General features: G+C 41.6%; 1 protein-coding gene and 1 long non-coding RNA gene across 2 annotated transcripts in view; one reads left to right on the plus strand and one right to left on the minus strand.

The window, feature by feature from the left end:
* The first annotated feature begins 4,949 nt into the window (after positions 1–4,949).
* Positions 4,950–26,626, plus strand: part of LOC137468396 (uncharacterized) — a 31,817-nt gene continuing 10,140 nt past the window's right edge. The window contains exon 1 of the long non-coding RNA XR_010995911.1: positions 4,950–5,877. This is a non-coding gene — a long non-coding RNA (uncharacterized lncRNA). The remainder of the gene's footprint in view (positions 5,878–26,626) is intronic.
* Positions 16,178–25,830, minus strand: CLDN34 (claudin 34). Its single transcript, XM_068180097.1, has 3 exons — positions 25,700–25,830; positions 19,203–19,333; positions 16,178–17,809 (listed from the first exon to the last, which is right to left on the minus strand). The coding sequence occupies exon 3, from the start codon at positions 17,749–17,751 to the stop codon at positions 17,107–17,109; it is 645 nt and encodes a 214-aa protein (XP_068036198.1). The 5' UTR covers positions 17,752–17,809; positions 19,203–19,333; positions 25,700–25,830; the 3' UTR covers positions 16,178–17,106.

Genomic DNA, 26,626 nt, shown 5'->3' on the forward strand with positions numbered 1-26,626 from the left:
CGTCCCTAGAGGAGGAGCAAACCCGATTTCCTGCCTGGCTGGGATAGAGGGCAGGCAGAAAGGAGGAGGAAAGGAGATACTTTCATTGTTTACAACAGAATAGAAATTCCAACTCGAAGAGACCAGAAGCAGAGGCCTGAGAAGGCATAATGACATTCCTCCTTCCTCACGTGTTCAAATCCACCTGGTTTTGAGAAACAGCTTCATAAATACCTTCCAGGAGGAGACGCTGAAAAGTCTTCCTAATCTTCCCACAAAACATGCACAGAACATGAATGCTTTTCTAGAGGGAAGAATATTTCATTGACATGAAAATCAAGGCAACACACTACATTAGATTCCACAGGCACCTCTAGTTCTTAGGGAAACAGATTTTCCATATTCTTATTCAAGCAATGCTGGAGGCAAAGATAGAGGTATGATTCACAAACCACAGCCTCCAGTTTGGCTGCTCCTGGTACTCCAGGTTAAGAGCCAGCACAGTAAGTAGCTATCTGTCCAAAGGAAATAGCCTGTACTGCAAGGAAACATTCAGAAATCTTTATGAAAACTAAGCATCCAAAGGGATACTGATGATAGCACTGAAGTAAAAACCAGCACAATAATTATTATCATTAATTGGCATACACATGCCATTTAAAAATAAACCAGTTTAATTACTAATACTGATTATGGGCATTTATTTTTTGGTTGCAAGAAAATAATTTTTTAAATGTATTTGCAGTATCACTCACAGTCCTAAAAGTTGTTCAATAGGCACTTTACTTGCCCACTCACAGGGCTTATGCATTTTGGTAACCAACTCATATTTGAAAATTATGAGCAAAGAATATAAATTTTATCTCTTTTATGGTTCTGTTTGTTGTTTTAATTCTGTTTTTCATATTATGTGTTTTGTCATCTTTCATATATTTACTGAAATCTGCCTATGTATAAATCTAAAATCTTTTCCCAGAATTCACATTACTTTAAGTTTCTTCTTTCCATTTCCATCTATTTTTTTTGGAACCCAAATCAAGCATGGAAATTTTCAGCCAGAAAAAAATGTTATGCTACTAGTCAGGGCACAACACGTATCTGTGTAAATGCTAACACTCCCTCTTGCTGCACAGGATTGCAATTTTTTTACGGCTTTGTACTTATTTATGAGAAAGCATATTTATGGGTAGTGCTGATTCAAGTGAGAGCTGTCATGGCATTTAAAGTAGATGTAGCACCATTCATTCTGAGGGCAGAATAAATTTTGCATATCTATTTTTTGCCTTCTGTCCTAAGGATTACCTGTTAATGTTACCTGCTAAGGAGTTTTTCTTTTCCATCCCAATTGAATTTTAATTTTTTCATTTAGATGTAATCCTGAAAGCTGGAGCGGAAAGCAACTTACATATTTAGGTGCCCAATACTCCCTTGCAGTCCAAGAAAAAGGAAAGCTTCTGGTCAAAAGCAACTGAGGATCAATTACCCATGAATGTTTTGAAAAATCCCATCCCAAACTGTGAGCACTGTGTACTGTGCAGCTAGCCCCCTCTCCCAGCTTCCTTAAATCAGTGTGGAATGACACCAGCTCAAATAGTATGTGTTTAAATGGCAGAGCAAAAGGCAACTTATTAGCTGTCTTTGATAGCTGTGAGATTTTTGCACCATTGTGTTATCTTAGTTCTGTAATATCTAATTATATAAATCCTTCTGAATGTTTATTGTAGAGCTTAAAGTGAATTTTATACACTGCTAGCCACATACTTTAATGATAGATTTAAAATTAGAGAGGATATTAAAAATCAGGTGTTTCCTACCTGGTCAAGGCTGTTTTTAGTTGTGTCTCTGAGAGAACCACAAGTTATTTTTAAATAAAAGGCTAGGTTTATTTTGTTTCCTTTCTATAAATTCTCCAAAGGAAGGAAATCTTTACCAGAAGGCTGCTCAGGTTGGTTTCCTTTTACTGGCATAAAAGATGTCATTCGATAGTTTGTGTTGAAACTGAATCCAAACATATCATCACTGCCTGTCCAGGCCCTCCTCCAAATTAACTTCATCAGACAGATTAAAGTGTGAACAAGCTGCAACATTCACAAGAGATGGGCATGTGATACACACTGTTTCTCAGGACACAGTTTTTGTAATATCTGATCTCCTGAACTGTTGGAGGTGTGAGAGGGCTGTTGAAGGGAAATTACCAAACAATGTCAAACACCAGGAAAATTAAAGAGAGAAAGGAGAAAAACCTCTCTGGCATTAGGGAAATGAGGTATTCAGAAGACAAAGAGTGTCTGCCATAAAAACTGAAAAAGAAAAAAGTCTTTCACAATAATCATAAGTATTTTGCTACAGTAGTATCATTTAGTCATTAAAAAATAGTAAAATAAGTAAACAAGCATATCCTTCATAGCTACATCAATACATTATCATGCCAGTCGCTGTCCCAGCTCAGGCAGCAGCAGACAGTGGTCTATCATGTTGCCAGACTCAAATGCAGTTTTCACAAGAACTAAACCTGCATTAGGGTACAGTGCTGTTCCTGTGTTAGGCCCACGCCTCTAAGCTTCATTCTCAGTGTAACAGAGTAGAAGCCTGAAGTGTTATGTGTAATTCTGCCCTGTGATACACACATAGCAATACCATCTCATGAAATAAGGGAACATTGGTTTTTCGAGTGACACTAACATCCTTTTAAATAGCAGTGCGGGAACAGAGCAAGCACCCTAGGAGGCCTCCAGCTTGTGCAGCATGTCAGTACTACATGGTTCAAATCCTGCATAGTCTCAGCCTGGTATAAATGAAGTCAGACGAATTTCTGAAATTGACTTTCTAGAAGTGCTAGAACTTCAAAGTGAGTGGAATAGGACAAAATATGTCAGAAAAAAAAATCAACAAATAGGGTATTATTTAAATTATTGTAACTTTGAGTAAAAGGGCTGAAGGGATATAGGCAGTAAAGCCAGTTTTCCAGCACCTTGGTCATGTCTTACGAGAAATGAATCCAGGTCTGGGGTCCCCAGCACAGGAAGGATATTGACCTGTTAGGGCAAGTCCAGAGAAGGACCACCGACCTGATTACAGAGATTTTCCTCCTACAAGGAAAGCCTGAAGGAACTGGGGTTGCTCACTCTGTAGAAGAGAAGGGATCTTCCAGGAGCCTCTTCTGAAGGAAGCCCACAAGAAAGATGGAGAGTCAATTTACAAGATCGTGTAGTGACAGAACAAGGCGGAATGGCTTCAGACTGAAAGTAGGTTTAGGTTAGATATTAGGAGGAAATTCTTTACTGTGAGGCTGGTGAGGCACTGCCCAGAAGAGCTGAGGATTCCCTATTCCTGCCAGTGTTCAAGGCCAGGTTGGATGGTGCTCCAAGGAACCTGGTCTAGTGAAAGGTGTTTCTGTCTGCGGCAGGGTGATTGAACTAGAGAATCTTCAAGGTCCCTTCCAACCCAAACCCATTGTATGATTTCCGAAAGCCTCCTCCTGGACACCTCAGGTGATGCACCCTCACGTGCTGCCCGGCCTGGTCTCCTCATGGGTTTGTGGGGGTGTGGTGAAAATAAATCACTTTAAAACCTCTGTCCGGAGGGTCTCTGGTCTCCCCGCGTCTTTGTGGGCAGCGGCGAGCGGCAGGCCCTCAAGCACAGCGGCTGGAGCTCGGACCCTGTGCAGGAGGCAGCTCGCACCCTCTCTGCAGGCGCAGCTCTGCCTCCCGCTGCCCGAGGGCCGTGTGCCTGCCTGGCCAGCCTCCCTCCGGCACTCCCAGCTGGCCCGAGGAAAGGTTTTTTCCATCCCACAGGGGCCGTACTGCTCCGTGGGGCCTGAGCGGGGCACACACGGCCGTGGATACGGGCGTTCCTTTGCCCACGGCGGGGACTTTCCTTCGCCCTGCCCGCTGCTCCCTCAGGGCGCGGCGCGCACGCACACGGCCGCGGGCTCCGCCGGGCGCGGCGGGGCGAGGCGGCGCTGCCCCCGCGCGCCCTCTGCCGGCCGCCGGCAGCAGCGCTGTCCCCGCGCCCGCCGGGGCCGCTGTGCCGGAGCCGCTGTGCCGGGGCCGGCTGTGCCGGAGCCGCTGTGCCGGGGCCGCTGTGCCGGGGCCGGCTGTGCCGGGGCCGCTGTGCCGGGGCCGGCTGTGCCGGGGCCGGCTGTGCCGGGGCCGCTGTGCCGGGGCCGGCTGTGCCGGGGCCGGCTGTGCCGGGGCCGCTGTGCCGGGGCCGGCTGTGCCGGGGCCGGCTGTGTAGGAGCCGCTGTGCCGGGGCCGCTGTGCCGGGGCCGGCTGTGCCGGGGCCGCTGTGCCGGGGCCGCTGTGCCGGGGCCGGCTGTGTAGGAGCCGCTGTGCCGGGGCCGCTGTGCCGGGGCCGCGGCCCCGCAGCTCCCGGTGCCTCTCTGTGGGGAGGAGCGGGGGAGAGGCCCTGTACCTCCGCCAGAGCGCTCTGCGGCGTCGCAGCGCCACAGCCGCTAAGCGAATCACGGCGCTCGGCCCGAGACAGCAGCCGGCTGACGCTGCGGGTGCTGCAGACCACCGGAGCCCCCGGCTTTCACACTGCTCCCTTTCCACAGGCTTTTCTCGCAGAGATAGCTGCTTTTTTCCTGGGCTGAACATCCCGATTACTAGCCTTACCCATGGTGTGAAGCTATTCGCAGAAAAGCTTTGTTTTCTCACTGCAGGCCCCACAGGTGCCCCGTGAGCCTGTCTCTCGTCGGGTTCCTTGTACGCTCTTCTGCAGCCCCCTTCCCCATGCCATCGGGGCAGCCCCAAAGAAACTGCAGAATCTTACTAGCAGTGCACAAACCACACACTTTGTCTGTCAGGGCAATCCCAGACAGACAAAGGTTAATTTTTTTTTTCCCCCCTCATACATTCTGAAAGGTGTAAACAAAGTTGTGGTGTATACAGTGGACATATACATGAGTTAAGCCATGGAAATCACAGCTAACCTAAAAAACCTGCAAATATTTGATATGGCTGCAAAATTTATGCACCAAGTTTTGCTTTCCAAACTGTGGGACATTAGGAGGTAGAAACAGCATCCCCAGCTGCCGGAGAAGGAACCCTTCCCCTGGGCTGGAGGAGTATTTGAATTCAAAAGAAGAAGAAATGCCTTGATTTTTAAATACTAATGGAACTCAAGATTACTGGCATTGAAACAGTTGATAGGAAAGGTAGTTAGGATTCCACCTACCAGGTAAAATAAGATAATTTTGAAACTCTCTGCTGGAGATAGCCCACAGAGCAAAGTGGTCCAGCTGTATCCTTGCTGTCTCCATGGCAGCAGCTATCATAGAGCAGTCTTGGTGGGCAATAACTTCTGTAGAGACAGGAGGATTATAGAACAAATGAGAAAAACTTTTAGAAAATTTCTTTGAAATAATGTGGGGCTTTCCAGAGTCTGAACCATGAAACATCCACCAACGAGCTGAAAGTAGTGACCTCAGTATACAACAGTTTCCATTCTATAGGAAGCATTAATACTATATACAAACACCACCCTAATACCTGGAAAGCAGTTCCAATTAGGCAAGATAAAATGATGGACAGGAAATTGCTAATTGAAGGTGATCAGCTGTTGTCGCATCTTTGTTGGGTGCAATGCTGGCCATGAAGAAAAACTAAACATTCACTGCAAACCGAATGCTTGGCATCAATATGAATTTACAGAAAGGAAAGCCTGAGTTCTGGGGTGACCTGAAGTCTGTGTTGTATCCTGCAAAGCTTTAATGGATTCAGCCCCTCACAACATGCAGTGACAGCCATTAAAAATGCCTGTGAGGGTGTTAATCACTATTTTCTATCAGGAGAGCACATTTCTTTAAAAACAGAAGGATCAGAGGAACAGGGTGTCCCCAGAGTTTACAGACGTTTAACCCTGTGTGGTATTTTGCTCTTTCCATGGGGTCTGCAGGTAAGTTTTATTTTAATATCTGATTGAAGAAAAATACTGAATTTAATTCTCATACTGTGCTGGGGAAAAAAAGCTATAAAATGTTTCTGGGCTTCTAAAATTCACATAATAGAGAATGTTAGCGTAGAATCATTCAATTAATAGTGTTGGAAAAGATATGTTTTCCAAGGTCTTTGAGTCCAATGTGTGAGCATCCAGATTTTAGTCTGAAATTGACCTCATCTCATTCCTCAGCCCAGGCCAGGCCTCCAGCAGGAAAGCCAAAGGAATAAGTTCAGAACCTTGTAGCAGTGGCATATTATTGCTTGCTTTACTCCAGTGGGCTGAATCTCTACAAAAATCCTCAAATTACTATCCTAAGGTTTTAATCAAGATATTTAACTGGAAAATTTAACTTCATCAACATTGAGAATTTAGGAGGTAGATTTAGTAGGGCCTGTTGTGACAGGACAAGGGGTAACGGTTTTAAACTAAAGGAAGATCAATTTAGATTAGAGATAAGGAAGAAAATTTTTACATTGAGGGTAGTGAAACACAGTAGTTGGTTGCCTAGAGAGGTGGTGGATGCCCATCCTTGGAAACATTCAAGAGCAGGTTGGATGGGTCTGTGAGCAACCTGATCTCATTGAAGATGTCCCTGCTCCTTGCAGGGGGGTTGGACTAGACAAGCTTTAAAGATCCCTTCCAAGCCAAACTATTTTATGATGATTTCCCTTAAGGAAATCTATCATGGATGGTCATTGCAAGTGTTAAGTCCTGCAATTGCATCTGTGGTCTAAAACAATTGACCAAATTATTTTAAGAGGTATCTTCCTTTTTAAACAATTTTGCTTAAATTGCAAGAAAAATATTTTCTTTCATGCCTTTCATGTGAGTAGAAAATTTCTCAGTCAAAATAATTTCCTTTAAGTTTTACAATTCAAATGTCTAGCACAGAAATCACAAACAACATGCTAAGGTCTTTTTTTTATAATCTCATGGCCAGATTGTTGCTCCAAGAAGGCTGAACTAAGGTTAATAGAGTTAATATTTAATTTCTATGTTTATCTATTACAGGACAAGACTCAGTTTCCCAACTAATGTTAATTGGTTTCATTTTGTGATGTCAGTTGATAATTTTTTTCCCAGTGATGATTTTGCAAAAAGGCAGTGTGTCCTAAAACCAAGCTGGTATCTGTAGCTACTTGCTTACTTTTAATGGTAATTAAATCACTGATCCATGGTTCAGCCTTCCAGGTGTTGTCTGAGCAATGCAAACAATTTTCTGAGTGCTACAGACATGAATGCATCTCCCAACAGTTGTGTGTCTAGCATTGCACAGAGATTAATCACTTACCACAGGAGCTGGGTAACAGCATTTTTGTGGTTCCTAAACCAGACTTTGGTCACCAATACCAATCTGCCATAGTGGACTGATACAAAAAAGTTTGTGATTAGTAAAAGCTTGAAAGCAGAAACTCCTCCTATCTGGTCTGTCCACTGTACTGTAAATTATTCTTGCTTTAAAAGACAAGGAGCTCTTTCTCATTGGGACTTTTTGCTATTTGTGTTAGCACTGAATTAATCAGAGAGAGCATTTGTTAATGTGGACTTCCTCTGCTGGCTTTCCAGCAACTGAGCATGATTTCTAAGACTTTATGTAAACAAAGGATTAAACTGGATTTGGGGCTAAATCTTCCTATTGCAGCATAATTCATCAGCAGTGAATGGCCAGAGAAAGCTATTAGTTGGGAGTACGTGGATATACTTTCTCAGGATGATGATGCTGGTCATCTAAAATAAGATCTTTGCCATCAGTTTACAAATCCCTGTAATTCCAAAAGTTAACTCCTGAGAAAGGCTTAGGCAGATGAATTCTAATAAGAGGACAGGAACTGCCAAAGCTCCTGTGTACTAAAAAATATGTTTTGTACATGTTATATAAATCTGCAGTTGCTTGCATTCTTCACTGTCAGATGTACCTGCCCTATGCTCTCCAGGCTGGAGCGCTAGGTGCTCTGTCAGCCATGAAATTACAGGCCAGCCACCTTCTCTCTCTGTGTTACTTACTCTTTTTGTCTTCCTTCTAAATTACTCTCTCCCCATTTTGTCCTCAGTGACTCACTCAAGTTTCTTCTTCTTTACCCCTCATGACTTTTTTTTTATTATTCCTCTGTCCAGTATTGCTCTTCTACTATGCCTCTAGTGGCTTGTCCTTCCCTGCTGATATGCTAGTGTGATCTCCAGATTGCACTGGTTATTTAAACAACAAAATGTCTTATATCTCTTGGGGTATCAGAGTGGACATTAAAATAAGGATAATTTTAAAAGAATTGGAGTTCCTTGTCAGATTTTCTAGAAACATGATTTACAAATAAAATAATGGAAAATTCAGGTGATATGGACTTCTGATAGTTTTCTTCAAAGTGCCTAGTTTTTTGTTTAGTTTAAACCAAGAAGTTTTCACGTATATCCTTAGGCAGTTTTGCACATCAGCGCTCAGCCTTTTTAGACTAAAATTAAAAAGCAATCCTGCAAGGTGCTGAGTACTTTTGTAAATTCCCTCTGACTTCCATAATCAGATTCCTGTAAGATTCACTTTTCAGGCTAAAAGCCTGAATTGTCTTTTCAAACTCAGGTTATTTTTGTTTATGTCTACTCCAGAGTACTTTGTATTTGCTGCCACAAATACAAAGTTTCAGCTACAGAACAGATTTTCTGAAGCACTTCTGGTCCTCTGAAAAGCAAGAAATGCTTTTTTTCAGAAGCAACTTTTTCTGACCATTAGTAATGATCTTTATGAGACAGTTGCTTAAATGTTCACATCAAAGCTTGTGAGATTTATGGACCAAACTCCTCCTGACATAGCATATGGGTAGTGTTAATTCATTCTTCAAGTGGACTGATAATCAGTATTTCAAAAGAAAGAGCAGCACGTGACAGCAGGTTCTGAGGCCTGGGCTGAGCATGACAGCTAGAAGGGCCCTGGAAGCACTGAAGATGCCACCAATTTTTGTGAATGTCAGTATTGATTTTGAACATTACTGGGATAATTTGGGAATTCTGGGCTATTAGCACACCAAGCAATGTTCACTATTTACAGCTGCAAAATATAAGTCTCAGAATTTGTGGGTTATCACTGGAAATGTAGCTATTTATAGAGAGATGTTCTGGTGGATACAAACATTTCTGAGAAATAGTAGAAAGAAGATAAATTATTAAGGCTCTTGTGACTAATCCCATTGATAGGCTCATGGGATATGCTTTCATGGTGTGGGCTCACGGAAAGATAGGATGAACTGGCACATGCTCAGTGCATTCCTGCTGGAGGGATATCATACCAGTTAGTTTGAAACCCTTACATTAAAAAGTATAGTGACTTCCACAGTACCATTGTATTCCTAGCATATGTTAAAATATTTAAATCTATACTTAACCATCTGTAATGCAGGCCATGATCTCTGTGCTAAATAGTGTGGTTTAGTTCTAAAACAATGTTATTTAAAAAGCATCATTTAGGTGCCTTTTTGGTAAAGGAATCATCGATGCAGCATTGTATTGTACCGGGCAAAACCCAATTAAATAAACACTGAATTTAGATATCACTGAAAAACAAAAGTCCAACCTATGCCAAAGGTCACTTCAGAAATAACATTCGTCAGCAACACTGAACTCAGGTACCCATATGAAACACAGCAGTTTCAAAGTTAGCTAATAAAAAATAATTCTTCAGCTGAAAATAATTAGTCACATAGTGTATTTCCATTCCCTTGAATGAAACAACAGCAATGGATGAATGTCACTGAAGAGTCACAGTGGAACCCAGAGAGCTCCTTGGGCAGATGAAGTCACTGGTTTGCTATGTTTATGCTGTAGCCCTGCCTCACATTTCTCACAGGCATCTGAGGCCTGTTTTATCAGAAGGAGCCTTGGCATCCAGCACAATGGCATGTTTATGTTAAAAGGAAAGGTCCCACTGTGAGTGGCAGGACAAGGGATGCCGGTAGGAGCGGCAGCAGTGGCTTCCTGCGCCCCAGGCTGGCGTGGGCAGAGGGGGAAATGAGACACCGCAGCTTATGCTGCAGACCAGAAACTGTAGCTCTCAGGAATTAACACACATAGGCCAGTGATAATTTTCCACATCCCCCCAGCTAGGAAAAAGCTGATAAGTGGATTTTGAGCACAGGCCTTATAACTATTTCTTAGAAGAAAGCTTGTAGGTCATTCCTAGTGTTCCCAGAATTGTAGCAGCCAGTGAAATCTTCTGAACAACCACGGTTTCCAGGGGGTAAAATCTTCACTGATCTTAACTCTGTGGTAGACCTTTGTTGAAAAGTCCCTGGAGACTCTGCAGTGGCCATTCAACTTTCCCAGTTCCCACCTGAGCAATGCTGGAGGAGATGACAGAGGTGTCTCTGGTAAGCCGTGCTCGGCGCTGCATGAGAGGTGACACCCAGCATCCAGCCCAGCTTACCTCATGCAGACCAGCTGAGGGTGGTACCAAACAGGGCATGGTGCAGACACCTCTGACAACTGCCACAGGCATGGCATAGGCAAGCACATCCAGGATGGATATATGGTGGGGTAGAGGGAAGTACAGCAAATTATTTTACTTCCTGGCCTGGGCAGCAGAGTGGAGTTCAGCATACATGGTTGCTGCTGGCACTCCGTCAGTGGAGTCCCTAATGTCCACAGTGCTGCAGAGGATGTGGTTCCCATCTAAGTAATTTCCCTCAAGGAACACTCTGCCAAAGCTGCTGTGGTTAGATGTGGGCATGGTGGGCCACTCTGCTGTTTTGCAGTGTTGCCTTCTGTATCATCTACCTCCCTTTTCATGTGACATTTTTGTTGTTCATTTTGGCTTCTCTTTGAAACATGATTCCTTCTTTTTTGTTTATCCTTTTTTCCAGATTTGACAAAATCACTTGTTAGTCAAATATTTATTATCATGATGTCAATCAACACTAATATTTTTTTTATTTTTATAGCATCCTACAATCTGCCTCTTTTTCCCTTTCATTCCCTCTCTTTCTTCCTTCTTTTCCCATGTTGTCCCAGTTTTTCTCCCTTTGCCTTGCATGACAGCATTCCCCTTCTGTCTCTGCTCGGTTTGTAACAGCAAGGCAGCATCACACACCCAGGGAACCCCTGCATCCCTGAGTCTGGCTTCAGAGTATGAACACAAACCAGTGGTTCAGCACATCTATTGTAATACTTTCTGTGGCTTCCATCACACTAATCATTACACTTAAATGTATTCATTATTGTACCTTTTTGTGAGTTGCTACTATCTTTATTTTACAAATGGGTAACTGTCATAAGAAAAAATTATGTGTCAGGTCTTACACATATTTGGAATACTAAAGCTCGGATGTGAGGTCCACTGAAATCAGTTATTCTCAAAGTTGCATGCAGACCGATGAAGCTTTTCAGTAGGACTTTCAAAAGTCAAGTTAGTGGATGGCCACAGTATTATATCGATAAATAACGAGGGATGTGCCTTTAAGTGATTTCAAATTCCCCCAAGACCTTTTTTTTGCCAGGCATAGCTACTGGGTATTATGTAGTTCTTATGGAGATAGATATTGACAAGTTTTATTCCCTACCTTCAAACTGTTCAGCAATAACACCAATATTTCAAATCTCTTCCCCAACCACTGATTGTTTAATTTCTAGTTCTGTATTCTTCAGGGTTTTTTAAGCACTCCTGGTGTTCAAGGGATTCCCCCCCTCCCCTTCAATTTCAGTCATTTGGCAGTTGCAATGCACTTATGTAGTTGTGGGTACCATGAATGCCTCTCGTTCTGTTTCTCACATGCTATCTCACCCACTCTGATTTTTTATCTTTCCCTATTTGTATTATAATGGGGCCACATATTCAGCTGCTGAAAATCAGCCTGCACATGAAGTAACCTTGGGCAGTCAGAATGTATGTGCTTCTTCAAAATAGCATCCTGGGAATTAACCTCATACTTGGTCTTTCCTGCATATAATCCAAGAGGAAGGCAGTGATGTGACATTCTGTGAACTGGATATTAACACTGCGTGCTGTACTTCATTCGCAGTTTTAAGCCAGTATTTATTTGGTTTATAATTCTGAGATGAGATTCACTTATATTTTCTTGTTTGGCATGCAGGTGATTTTGACACAGTAATTAAGAGTTAGCACACTCCAAAGCACCCGGCTAATTATTGAACCCTCTCAAGCAAGGGAAACAGTAAATTATCTGAGCAGTAGAACGGGAAATAGGTCAGTTGAAAAATATGGTTTTTATGAGCTGATACTGGATTTGACAATACAGATGCTGGCAAGAATGAAAGGAATCCCAGTTCAGTTTTGAAAAAGGTATATTTTTCACAGAGAACGTCTCTTCTGGGAACCCTTAATTTAATGTACATTGGTTTCCTATTTTAAGAAAACAATTTGCCATTAACACTATGCCAGCCAGACTGACATTTTTTAAAGCAAAATCTCTTTGTCCTAAACTGTTTCATGGCCCAAAGAGGAGGAAATTGGCTGTGATATTTCAGTTTTTCCATTCTAAGAGGAAAATGGTCAAAGGTCTAAAAATATCCATGAAAACACCCTCCTTCTCATCACTATAATATACCATAAGCCATGTGACAACAAAAACATTTCTTTCTGAGCCTAACATTGTTTTCAATCAGCTAAATCTGCAACTGAGTCTGTCTTCACTGTAGAACTGCTGACTGAAATAAAAATTTTGTTTACCTGACTAATTTGATGACCTACTCTGCACTACAGTGTCTCCAGTTCATCCTGCTTCCTTTGCCTGAACACAAATGACAGTTGTCCTGAATTGCACATTCATCTGGGGGGAAAAACTCAGCAGGCTTTGTGCTTGGGGCTGCTTATGTTAGGCACTGTTCAGCTCCATTCTCTATTTGATCATCCATCCTACAGGAATATTGAAAGTATATCCATATATTTTTTGGTCTGTGGCCATGATTGGACAAGTGAGGTAGACGGTACATTAAGTAAGATTAAGAAAATGCATCCTGCGGTGGATTAATGCCAAGGAGTATGTTATGGAGGTCAAAGATGGGGGCCTCATCATTATCACCCAGCAGAACTCAAAGGGGGTCTTGGTATTCAGATTATTCCCCCAGCAGTGAATTCAGACATGTGAGTGAATCACAAGGTACTTGTTTATTGTCAACTCAGAAAAAATAAAGCAAGACTCGTTTATGTGTAGACTGAGGCCAGTGTGGAGACATTCCTAGACAGGGTGGAGCCCACAAGGCGAGCGGTGCTGCCACTGGGGAGGGAGCAGGTCCCAGTTTGCGCTGAAGCTGGAGACAGAGCTTCATGATATGATCTATTCTCTAGTGAAATTTGCTTAGGAGGTTTTTGCCCCTTATCTCCCTACCTCACAGCCCTGGCCACTCAGTCCTGCATGATAGCTTCCTGCCTGTCCTCAGTTGTGCTGCTACAAATAAGTGTGGGGCCAGGCTATTGAGTTGGTCTCTAAAGCAATCTAGGTTAAAAATAGCCTTCCAAAATAATTTTGCATTTTTGAGTTTTAAACCAAAACCATTTCAGCTGCCTGATTTTACAGACAACCTCTAAAAGTGCCTATATAAGCACAACTGACATGGTAACAAACAGACCTACTGAAAGGGAACTTAGCTTCTCAAATCTGAAACAAATGTGTCATGGAAATATACAGAAAGAAACTTTGCCACCTTGCTGGTGAAGGAAAAGCACAGGGGCTCTGCTTTCCTCCAATATCGAAATTGTAATGAATACAAACATTCACTAATTTTAATGAATCACACTGCCCTGGTGGATCAAGGTCAAACAGGTCAATGCATTGAAATAAATGGAAGTTTTGCCTCTCCTTTGTTATGAACTAAGATTAGCCTAGAGAAATGAGGCTCATGGGTGACCTAATCACTCTCTGTAACTCCCTTAAAAGACAATGTAACCAGCTGGGTCTCACAGGCAACCAGTAACAGGACAAGAGGAAACGGCCTCAAGCTGTGCCAGGGGAGGTTCGGGGTGGACATCAGGAGGAAATTCTTCACTGAAAGGGTTGACAGGCATTGGAATGTGCGGCTTTTTCCCACTATGGCCTCAAGCAGCTGGAAAGCCTGGCTAGAGCTGCCCTTGCAGAGACCGTAGCTGCCGCGTGGACGGGCACTCCAGGGTTGCGGAGTGTCCCGGCGTGGGTTCGCAGCTTTGGTAGCTTCACGCTGAGAGGAAACGAAGGGACGAGAGAGGCTCACTTTGCCGGCGAACCAGAGAACTTTTATTTCCCGCGTGGTCGCAGCAGTGGTCGGAGCGGCGTTCCCAGCCCAGTGCAAGGCAAAAATGGCACCGGGACAAAGAAAGCATTGGGTTAAATAGGGGACGGGCGGACAGGGGTGGAAAATCCCCTTGCCGAAAAGGGACAGACAACAGGGGAGTGACACAGAACATAACAACCTATGGGAACATAACAGAGGTGGGTACAGCGTTCTGGGAAAAATAGCATTGCAAAGGTGAGGTGATTGACACAGAACTTTCAAGAAGAATTGGGGAGTGGCTACAAGATTGACATGTAAGAGCTCCCATGGTAGACAGCTTGGAGCAAACCATTGTGAGGGAAAATAGGGGTACAGAGAACCAACCTAACTAAGATTTATTAAAATCCCCAACTAAACCAACCCAAACTACAACAGGAATGGGCTGCTCAGGGAGATGGTGGAGTCACCATACTTGGAGGTGTTCAGGGAACAGCTGGACATAGCATTCAGTGCCATGGTCTAGTTGACAAAGTGATGACCAAAGGTTGGACTCGACTATCTCAGAGGTCTCTTCCAACCTAAATGATTCCATGATTCTGTAAAATTTTTTTCCCTTTTCTATAGAGAAGGAAAAGACTCTATAGAGTTTTAATATAGACTAGTGTTTGAACATAGATTATATTTTACCATATATCCACATCAAATCTGGATCATGTGACTATTGAGAGACTGGGAAAGAATGCCAAGAGTCCCATCTAGATAAGCCCTCTGTCCTGAGGTGGGCTCACTCATACCTTCTGTCTTCCTGGCACTATTTGCCTAAACTATTTTTTGACAAAACTTTATTTTAAAATCCATAGATCTCCTTAGGTAATCTATTCCAGTGTTTAGCTGAGGAATTTCCTCACCACCTAGTCGTGTTTGACACACAACCAATGTTTCCTATCCACACATCTGTACAGATGAATGTAATTCCCAGTGGAAACAGCAATGACAGCAACACAGAAACTTGGCATGTCTCTGATGATGTTTGTTCCTTTTACTTTAGACAAATGAACCCAATGATTTAGTGAATATAGTTAACAAATACAGTTGGGATTGCTGACATTTCTGTGCATACATTAACTCAAAAAGAATTGAAGACTCAGTAATTTTCTCTTAAAGTTGTAATTTCCTGCCAGGGAATATTGGTAGTTTACTACTGTAATAAGTTTACTAGTGGCATAAACACATAGATAGATCTCTTTTTTTCCTTACAACTATAATATGATATAATCTAATATTATGTAGGCCCTGAGGGAAGAGATGACAGTATTACTGACAGTACTATTGATTTGTACATCTAAAACTGAAACCCACCGATATTGTAAAGAATGTACTTTAGAAACCATACTGGAAACAATATATAAGAAACAAGCTATTAAACTGCCTTCATTGAAACACCACTTGAAAGTGCTTTACAGAATCATAAACAGTCAAAAAATAGATTCTTGCAGCAATGAAAAAATTACTAATGATGAGATAAACTGCTGTTTCAGAAGTGACTGGAGAGGGAATGAAGGTGCTGTGGAGTTTCTATATTGTCAGACAGTACAGCAAAGTCAAGCCCAGGGGAAGATGTATAGGAAAATTGGACTGCTAGAACACGCTGGGCTAATAAGCGCCACCAGCAAGATGTCCTGGTTTGTCGGCATTTTGCCTTGTCTTGCAATGTCCAAAAAACATTACATTTTTTAAAAAATTATTTTCTTTCCATGAGTATTTTTAAAAAATGGAGGACAATTAAAAGAGTAAAACTAAATTACTTAGATTTCTGTAGCATTCTTTAAAAATGTAACAACATTATGAGGACATCTTTCAAGAGATCATCTATTTGTCAACACTGTTGGTTCATTCCTCCTCAATCCCTAAACTTTTTTTTTTTTTTTAATTGTCTTTATTGCATTATCTGGGACATTTCTCTTTCTTTTTTCCTTAGGTGAAGTTTGCTTATATGTGCCACAGTTAGCGACTGTGGTTACTATGGCCATTACAGTGGGTTAAGAGAAAAAGGTTTTCAGGGAGCATGTAATCTCCCAGCCATTCTAGGCACCTTGGAAAAAGTCAGTCTTAGTCTCTACATTGATTATAAACAGAACCTGAAGTGACCGGTTTGGATATAGATTTCTACATCAGATGAATCATACCCTGAAAGGTGCACTGAGTACTCCTGGTTACCGAGAGCACTGATTTTGACATTAGTTTTGTAATAACTTGTACAAGTTATTTCCGTCTTTTGCAATACATTTGGATTCAGTGAAGTGCCAGATGAAGAAGCAAACACTTGCAGACTTTTTGGCTCTGCCTCAGTTAGGAACTAAAGAGCGCACCTTCCCCGCAGGCAAACATGTTGCAACATAAAATGCAAATAGCTTGAAAGAAAAACAGAAGCAATAAAGGAATGGCTCTTTATGTGCCCTAGAGGAAAAGGAGAAATTGGCAAGACATATATAAGCCAATTCAGGGAAGAGTCATTTGACACAACCATGATGACAATCATATTATTGGTTTTAAAAGTCTTGACTTGTCACGAAACATACTTTGCTACAGATGTAACTAAATAAACAACAAAAGAACTTAGTACTGACAAGGAAATAAATTCACATTTAATACATGTTACTTCACATTTTTCTTACAGGACAGTTCATTCAAAGTCAGCTCTTTGAGCATGGTAAATATTTTACACAAAAAAAAATTATCAATAGTATTTGTATATACAAAAGAGGACAACTGGTAAAATTTAATCACATTTGCTGCTCAACAGCAGTTATCTCCAAGACAAACCTCTGCTAATAGGTGAGTACTAAGATGGTGATTCAAGTGGTTCATATAAGAAAATAGTGTGGCTACTATAAAATAAAATTAAATTCTGCAGTTCCTTAACTTTACAACCACTCATGCTGTTGTCCTTTTCTCTTAACTATGCTCTTGTTCTGAAATAGCATGGAAGGATTTGTCCTGTCAGGATTTTGTGATAGTGTTTGCGGTCATGGGAAATCTGTATGAGAGAGAAAATGTCCCACTTAGCAGCAGGAGGATAACAGCCACAATCCCAACAGGAATGGCAGCACCAGCTTCCTGTGCCGCTGGACTGGAGGGCATGTAGTAAGAAGGAGGAAAAGCTATGCTCTGGTTGTGAGTTACAGAATAGAAATTCCAGCTCACAGGAATCAGGACACACAGACCAGCAAATATGTAGAAGAAGCCACCCACCAGGAAGAACGGGGCAATGAGAAGTTTGTGAGTGACTCCCATATACACATTTCTCAGAGCAAATATTGTAGCAGCCAGTCCCAGCAAGCCCATGAACATGGCAATCAACAGGAGGCCCTGAGCAGCATAAATTTCATGGGGGATGAAGGAGTCATAGCCACTGAATTTATGGCAAAACTGTTCTCTATAGCCAGGTGAGACGTAAAGGTAACTGATGAAGCAGACTTTCCAAATCCCAACCCAGGCAATGCCAGAGGAGATGACAGTGGTGTTGTCCACATACCACACTCTCCATTCCACAATTCCCATTGAAACGGTGCACAGGATCCAGCCTATTGTGCCCAGAACAAAGGCAGCAAGCTGAAGGTGTGAGGTGCTGACCAGAGAGTTCATCCTTTGGAGATCTCCTGCTCTGTCAGAGACACAGTTGCCATGTAAAGAGAGAGAGGCACTGCAAAGAAACAAAAAATAAAATGACAAAGGCAATAATTATTTGGATGAATAGGTGAACCTGTGAGTGAAAAAGAGAATGTGTGTGTAGAGGGAAGATGGCAGTCATCTTCCCCCAACTTTAATGAACTGTTGAAATTTAATATCCATGGACAAGTAATATACAGGTTTTAATGCTGTATATGTCATGGTATCACAGAGGAGAAAGAGTCTCTGATTAGCTCCCCTAAAGATCTCCTTTTTACATTCACAAAAGGAAAATTTATGGGTTTTTTCCAAGTTATTGTCTACTTTGTTAACCACTCATTACGTTCAAAGATTGTTTAACACATTACACATAATCAGGAGCCCTAGAGTTACTGGCTAGCAGGAACAAAATCTGAGAAAATCCTCAGGTTCCTGACTGTTGCAAGAGATCCTACAGAGCAGAATGTGTGCTTCTTTCTCCCAGCAGCTGTGACTTTGATGCTGGAGCCCAGTCTGTACAGACTTCAGCTTTTGTGCTGTCTTTACTGAGAGCTGCTGGGACCAGTGTCAGACAGAAAACACCATAGTTCAGAGGCATGAGCAAATGCAGGCCACAAAGTCTAATAACAACCACTGAACTTTGACCATTTTCAGATTAATTAGCCATGAATGCATTAGTGGAAATATTTTAATTAATCAGAAATGTAACACTGTGCAGGGGCTGGCACCTGGATATGCTGCCATTGCTTTCCCACCCTCAAACTTTACCCAAGTTTTTTTTTTCTGCTTTACCTTTGCAAATCCCACTTGTTTATAAATTGCCCAGTTTCCCCAGTTTGAATAATCCTAAAACTGTGCTGGAAAGTATTTTAGTCATTTAGATTTAAGATTTGTTTGCTGACTGTACATTCAGTCAGCATGAGTGCAAATTATGGTTCTATTGTATTAAAAAAAAACAGAAAAAAGAAGAAAAAATATAAACAAATCAACACTTAATTTCCCATGCCTTTTGTACCATTTTTTTGAATACTTATAGGAATGATCTGTGACCAGTGAAGATGTGGCCTCAAATTTACTTGAGGCCACATCTTTCAGGTGAATCTGAAAGGTTCTAGAGATCTGTATATTTCATAAGGTTTCTAAAATACTTTTTCTACTGCTCCTATTTAATTCAAGACTGGAGAAATACCGTACCAAGTTGACTCTAATAAGATATGTCTGCCACCATGTTTTGTGTACTAAACATTAAACATAAAGACTAAAGCAACAATTTTTCTATTTACTGATCTTAAGGTAACCAGATTCAGTTTGCAATACAATCTAGTTGCAAAAATCCACCTGTGGAAGTCTTAAAAAGAAATATCTTCATAACAATATGGCCTTAAGCAGACAGTGTCCCTCTTCTCATGCCAGTGCCCAATACTTACTTCAGTCCTGAAGGTGGTGCCAGCCATGAGAGAATGGGACAGAGTGATTTTTGATGCCAGACAAACACAGCAAGATCTGCAATTTTATCATTTTGGCCTCCCAGTTCATCTATGTATCTCCAATAGATTCCCTGTGGGATATATTAATCTCCATTATTGCAAGTGTACATTTAATCCTCTCCAGCATGGAGAAAATTTCTCCAGAAGAGTCTCTTGTATGTTTATCTACTTAAACTGAAACCAATTTATAAATACTTTCTCAGTTTGCTGCATTATTTACAAAGTGATTATAACCCCTCTTTCTAATTAACTGTTTTTACCAGGCATGGAGCACAGTAGCCCCTCTTTCTGTCCTGGTTCCTCAAAACAGCATCATTTCTGTTCCTATCCAGCGGTGGGAAGGTGCTGGACAGGAATGAGGGTGAGCAGAGGAGTCCTGTGCTCCATTCTGTTTCTCTTGGAATCAGTGGAGCACAGAGCAGCCAAACCTGAACCACATGAAGATACCATTTTGTGTAGAGCCCATATCTCTGTAACACTTCTTGTGTACATCATAAACATTCATTTAGACAACTTGCTGATACCAAGGTCATAAAAGATATGTCAGCAGGTGAATCCTTATCATCAACAGCTTTTCCAAGTATATTATCAGCATATAACTTCATTGACTGAATGTACCCAACTGTCTGCTCACAGAAGTAAGTGAGAGTAAATGTGATTCCGAGCCTACTATCAAACCTGCATGTGCTGAGATACTTAGAATCGTGCCCATTTTAATTATAAAATTTAAAAATTAGGGAAAGGTCTTTTTCCCTTTAAAATTCTCAAGAAAACACGAAACAAGCAAACACACAGGATGAAAGATTTTATAGCTTATACAAAAGTTCTGAGAGAACTGGAGAATAACCAGCTAACAAAGATGGGCTTTAGATGAGTTATCAGGTGTCTAGACACATAAAAAATTGTTTATGTAAGAAATGATTCATTTTGGCTCATTTCTCCACACCCTGCCCACTGAAACATATTTGATCTAGCCTAGTATCACTGACTTAGGTTCAAAAGAAGTACTTTTGAAATCGATGATTAAATTAAATTACAGTTCTCCTACTTTTCTATTTTGGAAAATCAAACAGAACCTATACTTAATGACCTCCTGGTACTGAGATTCAGCATGAAAATAAGGAACAAACTATCAAGGTAAAATAGTTACAGGATTTTTCTTGACATAAGAAAACATGTCAAAATTTTAAAAAAGTTCTAGTTCCCAATTCCAGTCTCTATCACTGTGAATATTAATAAACACACTACAGGTTTTGCTGACATCATGAAAAGCAACATGCCAGAAGCATTGATTTTAAAGGAAGCCTTTGGGAAAAGAGGATCAGGGAAACTCCTTTTCTCCCAAGTGTAGAAAGATACATTGATTTTTCAGAACTACGGTGGCAAGTATTTAAAAAAAAATTTCTCTTGCAGATGCCAAATAAAACTGGGAGCGAGCTGCAGAGGGCGTCGTCCTCCAGGATTTCAGCCATTCCAGCGACTCCCTTGCTGTGAGGCCTCAAGAGGGAAGAAAGGAGGGAGGGAGGGAAGGTCATAGCAGGCTGGGGTTTACAGCAGCGCCTGGGTCAGCGCTTTGTCAGCTTTTCCCTCAGCTGGACCTTAGGGCTGACCCTGCACAAGTCTCTATCCACAGGAGGTGGGTGATGCAGGTGCTGAACTTGGCTCAAACACCAGCAGTGCCATTCCTGTAGATTTCAAGAACAGAGGCATCCCTTTCAGAAAGGAAGAATTTGATCTGACACCAACTTGTATTCCACAGGGAAAAAACCCAACAAACCCAAACAAACAAACAAACAATTTATTTTTTTTTATTTTTTAAATTATATTAAAACTTCTGGTCCCTGTGCAAATGCCCTTTTCAGCCTTCTGGGAGAAAAATGTGAAAGCTCAGTCCCTGCATGTTTGAGCTATATTGGATAAAATACAGTTCAAAGCTCAGTTCATATAGCAGGCTGTGCTAACACAAACAGCACTGGCCGGTTTCATGCTTTATTAATTACATAAATATTTTGAATTCATTTAGTTGGTGTAGTAAGGTTACCTGTATGGTCTGAATAATACAATGATGTAACACAGTCACTAGGTGAAATGTCCTAAGGCAAATGAACTCATATTCAGTCAGCTACAGGAGATCTTCTGAGTAATTAGGTGGTGTCACTGGCATGTGGTTCTTGATTCAGGAGCTCTCTCAGAGCTGCAAATTTCAGCATTCCATCTTTGCAGACCAGCTACTTCATGGGATGGAGTCAGCCTACAAAGGTAATCTGGCCAGCAGAAGCAAGCTAGGTCTATGTGGTATCTGTGTCAGTGAATGAAAAGCGTGACTGAAAACCCTTTTCACCAAAAGAAGTGAGAAGTGGTTTTGAGAGGTGGCCACAGTACCATCTTTCAGTATCCCATTATTTCATCTACATTTTCATTTAAAATCTACTCAGTTCATTCCAACAAGAACCCCAGAAACTTCTGGGGATAGTCTTTGGAAAGTCTAGAAACAGTAACTAAAAACCGGAGACCTGCTTCTACAGGCTTCTCACCTGACAGCCATTTTCTCTCTAAATATATCTTTTATTTCCTTCATTTGGAAGGGCTTTCCTTCACAGGTATGTTTTTAACTAAATACCCTAGTAAAGTAAAAGAAAGACAGAATCATAGAATCATAGGATGGTTTGGGCTGGAAGGAATCTTAAAGATATCTTGTTCCAATCCCTTGGCCATGGGCAATGGCACCTCTCACCAGACCAGGTTGATCAGAGCTCACTCCAACCTGGCCCTGAATGCTTCAAGGTCTGGGGAGTCTGCAGCTTCTCTGGGCAACCTGTTCCAGTGCCTCACCTCCCTCACAGTAAAGAATTTATTCCCAGTATCTAATATAAGCCTACTGTCTTTCAGTGGAAGCCATTCCTCCTAGTCCCATCACATCTCCTGATGAAGAGTCCTCTCCAGCTTTCCTGTGGGCCCCTTTCAGGTTCTGGAAGGCTGCTAGGAGGTCCTCACACAACTTTCTCTTCTCCATGTTGAACAGCCCCAACTTTTCCAGCCTGTCTTCATGGGGGGGGGGGGGGGGGGGGGGTGCATATTAAATGTAAATTTGCATTCAATGCAAATTTGCACAGAGAAGACAGAAGTTACTAGTAAAAGGTGATACATGTCAGTGTATTAATCCAAAAGTAGAAGCTTGGAGGATCCTTTTATATTTATTGCTGATTTTACTTAAATTAAGCATTGCACAGTAAGTAGCTCTTTTTCTTTATGGAAAGTATGTTGAGCCATTGCACGTGGACTTGAGGGACAGAATGAGGCATGAGTTTCCAACTCTTAGTTTCAAGAAATGGAGAGGATGCCCGAGAGAGCCATGTTGACGTTCCTACAGCTGCAAACTTGCTTCTAGGAGAAAAAAAAAAAGCAAGCAAGCTGCTCTCACAACTGCTAAGTGGTTTCATAGAGGCAGGTTTGGGTCATCTGTGCATCAGGCTTACCTTTAAAATTACTAAAATGAAATGTTGCAGTTGAATAGCTCAGTTCTTTGTGGCCACATCCCCACCTCCTGATATTCTCAGCAGCAGGAAAAAAGAGAAATTGAGCTATCTTGTAATTTTGTCAACACTTCTTTTTCTTCCAGTAATTGTTAGTAGCAAAAGGCTGGGGCTATGATATTGCTTCTGAGGGTGTAGAAACCTAATTTACACCAAATGCATTTCACTTCTGCAATTAATAGTGTGTCTTCCAAGATGTTTTAATTACATTCAGTATTCTATATGCATTGGTTGGGCTTCAGATCTGCTTTCTAAAACTCGCCCTGCTTAATGTTCCTGAAACAGAGACTTAAAAAGCCCTGCAGGTAAATGTAAGAGAGAAAAAAGCTATCAAACTCTCTTAATTCATGCATTTAAATATAATTGGGCCTTTCAGGTTACTGGGTCTCAGGCTCCCTCCTGGGGGATGAAGGCCTGTGCCAGGGACAGTTGTCCAGACTGTAGGGTGGCATAAGGAAGTGTCCCCAACCACACAATCACCTGCAAGACTTGTCTTTAAATTCATCATTGAGAGCAACAGGGCTGCAGCTTTCAGAGGCATTGAAGGGAGTTTGCTATTTAGGAGAGATCCTTTGGTTGGTGTGTGCTGGGTAATACATTCCTCAGCAGCAGCATCCCCTCTGCAGTATCTCTTACCCCTCTGGGACCTCAGGCAGAGCTGGACAGGCCAGTCATCAACACCTGGCACATAAGATCTCAAACACTGAAACTGCAGGGAAATGTGAGATGGAGTTGGGTCTTGTCATGGAAATTTGTGGAAGTCTTACACAAATTGCATGATCCTTGACATGATATTAAAGACATGCAGATGACATGACATAAAGATTGTATTAATGCCTTAGGATCCTTGAGTTTGGATGTGTCTAGAAGAGAGCTTCAGAAATGTTTTTACCCTTCTGCCATCACTGTTTCAGCATAGCTCTGGCTGAAGGACAGCTTTGTCTGAGGCCATCTTGCTGTGGTCCAGGCCACAAGAGTTGCCACCACTGGCTGATAAATGAGTCTATTCCTACCTTCTTCAACAGACATTTCAAACAGTCAGTGTGGCAGTTCTTTTGTTCCTATTTTCCTAGGAAAAAAAATTAGCTGCTTTTATGACCCATTCCTTGAATACATCTCCCTGACACTCATGAAGTTTTGAGCTCTGATATCTCGTGTTCAGATTTGAGCTGTCACTAACATACAGTTTAAAAAGACAAACTAGTGGGGCCTAGAGTCTTAGAAGTCATTGTAGAGTATGTCCAGATTTGTAGGGTATGCCCAGATTTAACATGCCTTATGTCCCCTGTCCCTCCAAATGTCAATGTCCAATGTTATAAACTCTGCTGCTTCCATTTATTCACTATGTTTCAAAACAAGCAAACCAAAGCAATGTTCATTTCTCTTCCATCAAGTAAGAATACATTGAAACTTAGCCGTGTAAAAGTCTTTGCTTATTTCAGGAAAATGTTTAGATTTGCTTTGATAATAGGACAAAATGAAACTGATAATTTCTACATATTCTCACTGCTTTTTCACATTCTAATTTACTTTTCTGTGTCTGAGCCCATTTTACCTCTTGTTACATAAGGAAACAGGCTGATAGGCAGTGAGAAGGCTGTGGGATTGACCCAGGACCCAGATGACCCCATGTTATCAGAGTTGTTACAGATTGTTTTGCCTCTGTCTTGAAGGGAGCTCCATTTAGAGCCAGAGTGGAACAGTTTAGAGACATTCCAGGAATGACAGCCCCTGAAAAACTAAGGCAGATAACCTGGCTGTGTTGAGATGGGATCCTCTCAGGAAGCTTCAGAAAGCAGAGGGAGGCCAAAAGCTTGTCTACTCTGGGTGTCTGGCACAGAGAAAAGAGCACTAAGGGTTGGTGTAAATAAGGCAAGCACATCTAGGTCCCAGAGAACTCACACACAACTGGGAAGATGAGGTACTGAACACACACTTGGGGCATGGGAAGATGTCATCCAAGGACAGACATCTCTCAGCCAAAAGAACAGGAACAAATGCTTCCTGGAGCTGCAGGAGAAATTAAGAACTCCTGAAGCAACTTGCATATCAGCCTAGAAGTGCTGCACAGCACCGGATTGGGAGGCAGGAGCATTTCCTGCGCCAAGAGCACGCAAGGAAGCACCTGCTAAAGGCGCAGTGGGAGAGCACAAAAGCTGCACACAGCAACCTGCACACAGCAACCTGCACACAGCAACCTGCTGGCCAGGTTTCCTTCTTAGATTGGGGTAGTGGGTGCAAGGAGAGCCTTCCAAAAGGATAGCAGACTATACTTTCTTCCTAGTAAATGATAGCAGAGCTAAAATAAAATAAGCTAAAAAATGTTCCAACAGAAGAGCAATGTCTGAGTCTCCCTGTCTGAACCTACTTGCCTGCCAAAAACCTAGGAATTCTACTGCAGCTTATAACCAGCTTAAAGAGAGAGCTCACGATAAACTCTTCTTATTTAAAATAAGCATATAATTATTTTTTTGCAGCCCATGTAAGCAGAAATTCACTTATTTCCACTTATTTCACATTTTAAATAAATATTTTTGCTTTAGATGATGCCAGGCATCACATGCATTTCTAAATTACCGTTCAAATCCTGCTTTTGAAAAGTATTATAGCTTAGATGCAGCTGTATTGGACCATACTGAACATGGTATAGTCTAACTAACCATATCTTTTGTTTAATGTTAGTCTTGCAGCAGAAAGGGAATTTCAAAAAACCCAACAGTACAGTAATTACAAAGGTCTCTTCTTATCAATATCTCTATAATTTAATACTTGAAAACTTAATTCTTCAATTCCCTGTTGGGAAAGCATTCTTTATAGAAAACAAATAAATACTTAAATCTCTCCCCATCTGTTCTCTATCAGCACGTCATAAAATAAGTAATATTTTAAAAAAAGGGGACTTACTTCTCTGATTCTGAGAGTTGCCTAAGGCTTTGAAGCAGTGTCAGCTGGGTGAAGCAAGTTCCAAAAGGGAGGTGGAAAAAAATGCCCATGCGAATTGTCCAACTTGTTATGCTACCAAATAGGTACCTCACAGTTCCTTGTCACTCTCCCACTAAGTCAACAAAGATGTAGGAAGTCAGTTAATCATTAACATATTATAAAAATATGAAAGCTTTACCATAGGCTATTTATTCTAATTGCTTTAAAACACCAAAGTATATAGATAACTCCCATGGAAATTACAGTTTTCTGTAAGATACCGTTTCAGAACATCTACCTTTTTGATTACATGATTTTTCAGCTTGAGACCACCATGATGCCCCAGTCTGACAGCCTGAAAGACACAGAATGCTCATCTGAAAGAGAACAAAGTGATTTCATATTCCTTTCTTTGTTAGATCTTTCTTCTTGTATTTATGCAACTTAAATTAGTGCAGCTCTGCAGTGGGAAGAAATATAGGGGAGAAAGAGGAGTTTTCCAAAGGAGTAAATTCAAGCTGAACTGCTCTCTTGATGGACTCTGGTTAGCAGCACCCACACTTTAGTACAAATTGTACTATGCTTGATATCTCAGATGCTTAAAAAAACACACACATTTTTTTAAATTATGTTATGTTTGCTTTGCTTCATGGTTTTCCGATGAATGTAAACAATGGCTCTTACAAATTGGAAGAATGCTCTTAACTCCATTCTGGTTTCTCTTTGAACCCTATTCTAAACCCTGATAAATTCCAAACGAGGCACTGGCTCAGCTGGTTACAGAACAGTGCTAACAACACCAAGATTGTGTGTTCAATCTCTGTATGGGCCATTCCCTTAAGAGTTGGACTTGATGATCCTTGTGGGTTCCTTCTAACTCAGAATATTCTGTGATTCTGTGACGTTTCA

Source organism: Anomalospiza imberbis, chromosome 2 (assembly GCF_031753505.1).
Source record: "Anomalospiza imberbis isolate Cuckoo-Finch-1a 21T00152 chromosome 2, ASM3175350v1, whole genome shotgun sequence".
NCBI classification, from domain to species: Eukaryota; Metazoa; Chordata; class Aves; order Passeriformes; family Viduidae; genus Anomalospiza; species Anomalospiza imberbis.

Excerpts from the sequence above, each read along its gene's own strand:
- CLDN34 (XM_068180097.1), bottom strand. The coding sequence starts at position 17,751 with ATGAACTCTCTGGTCAGCACCTCACACCTTCAGCTTGCTGCCTTTGTT.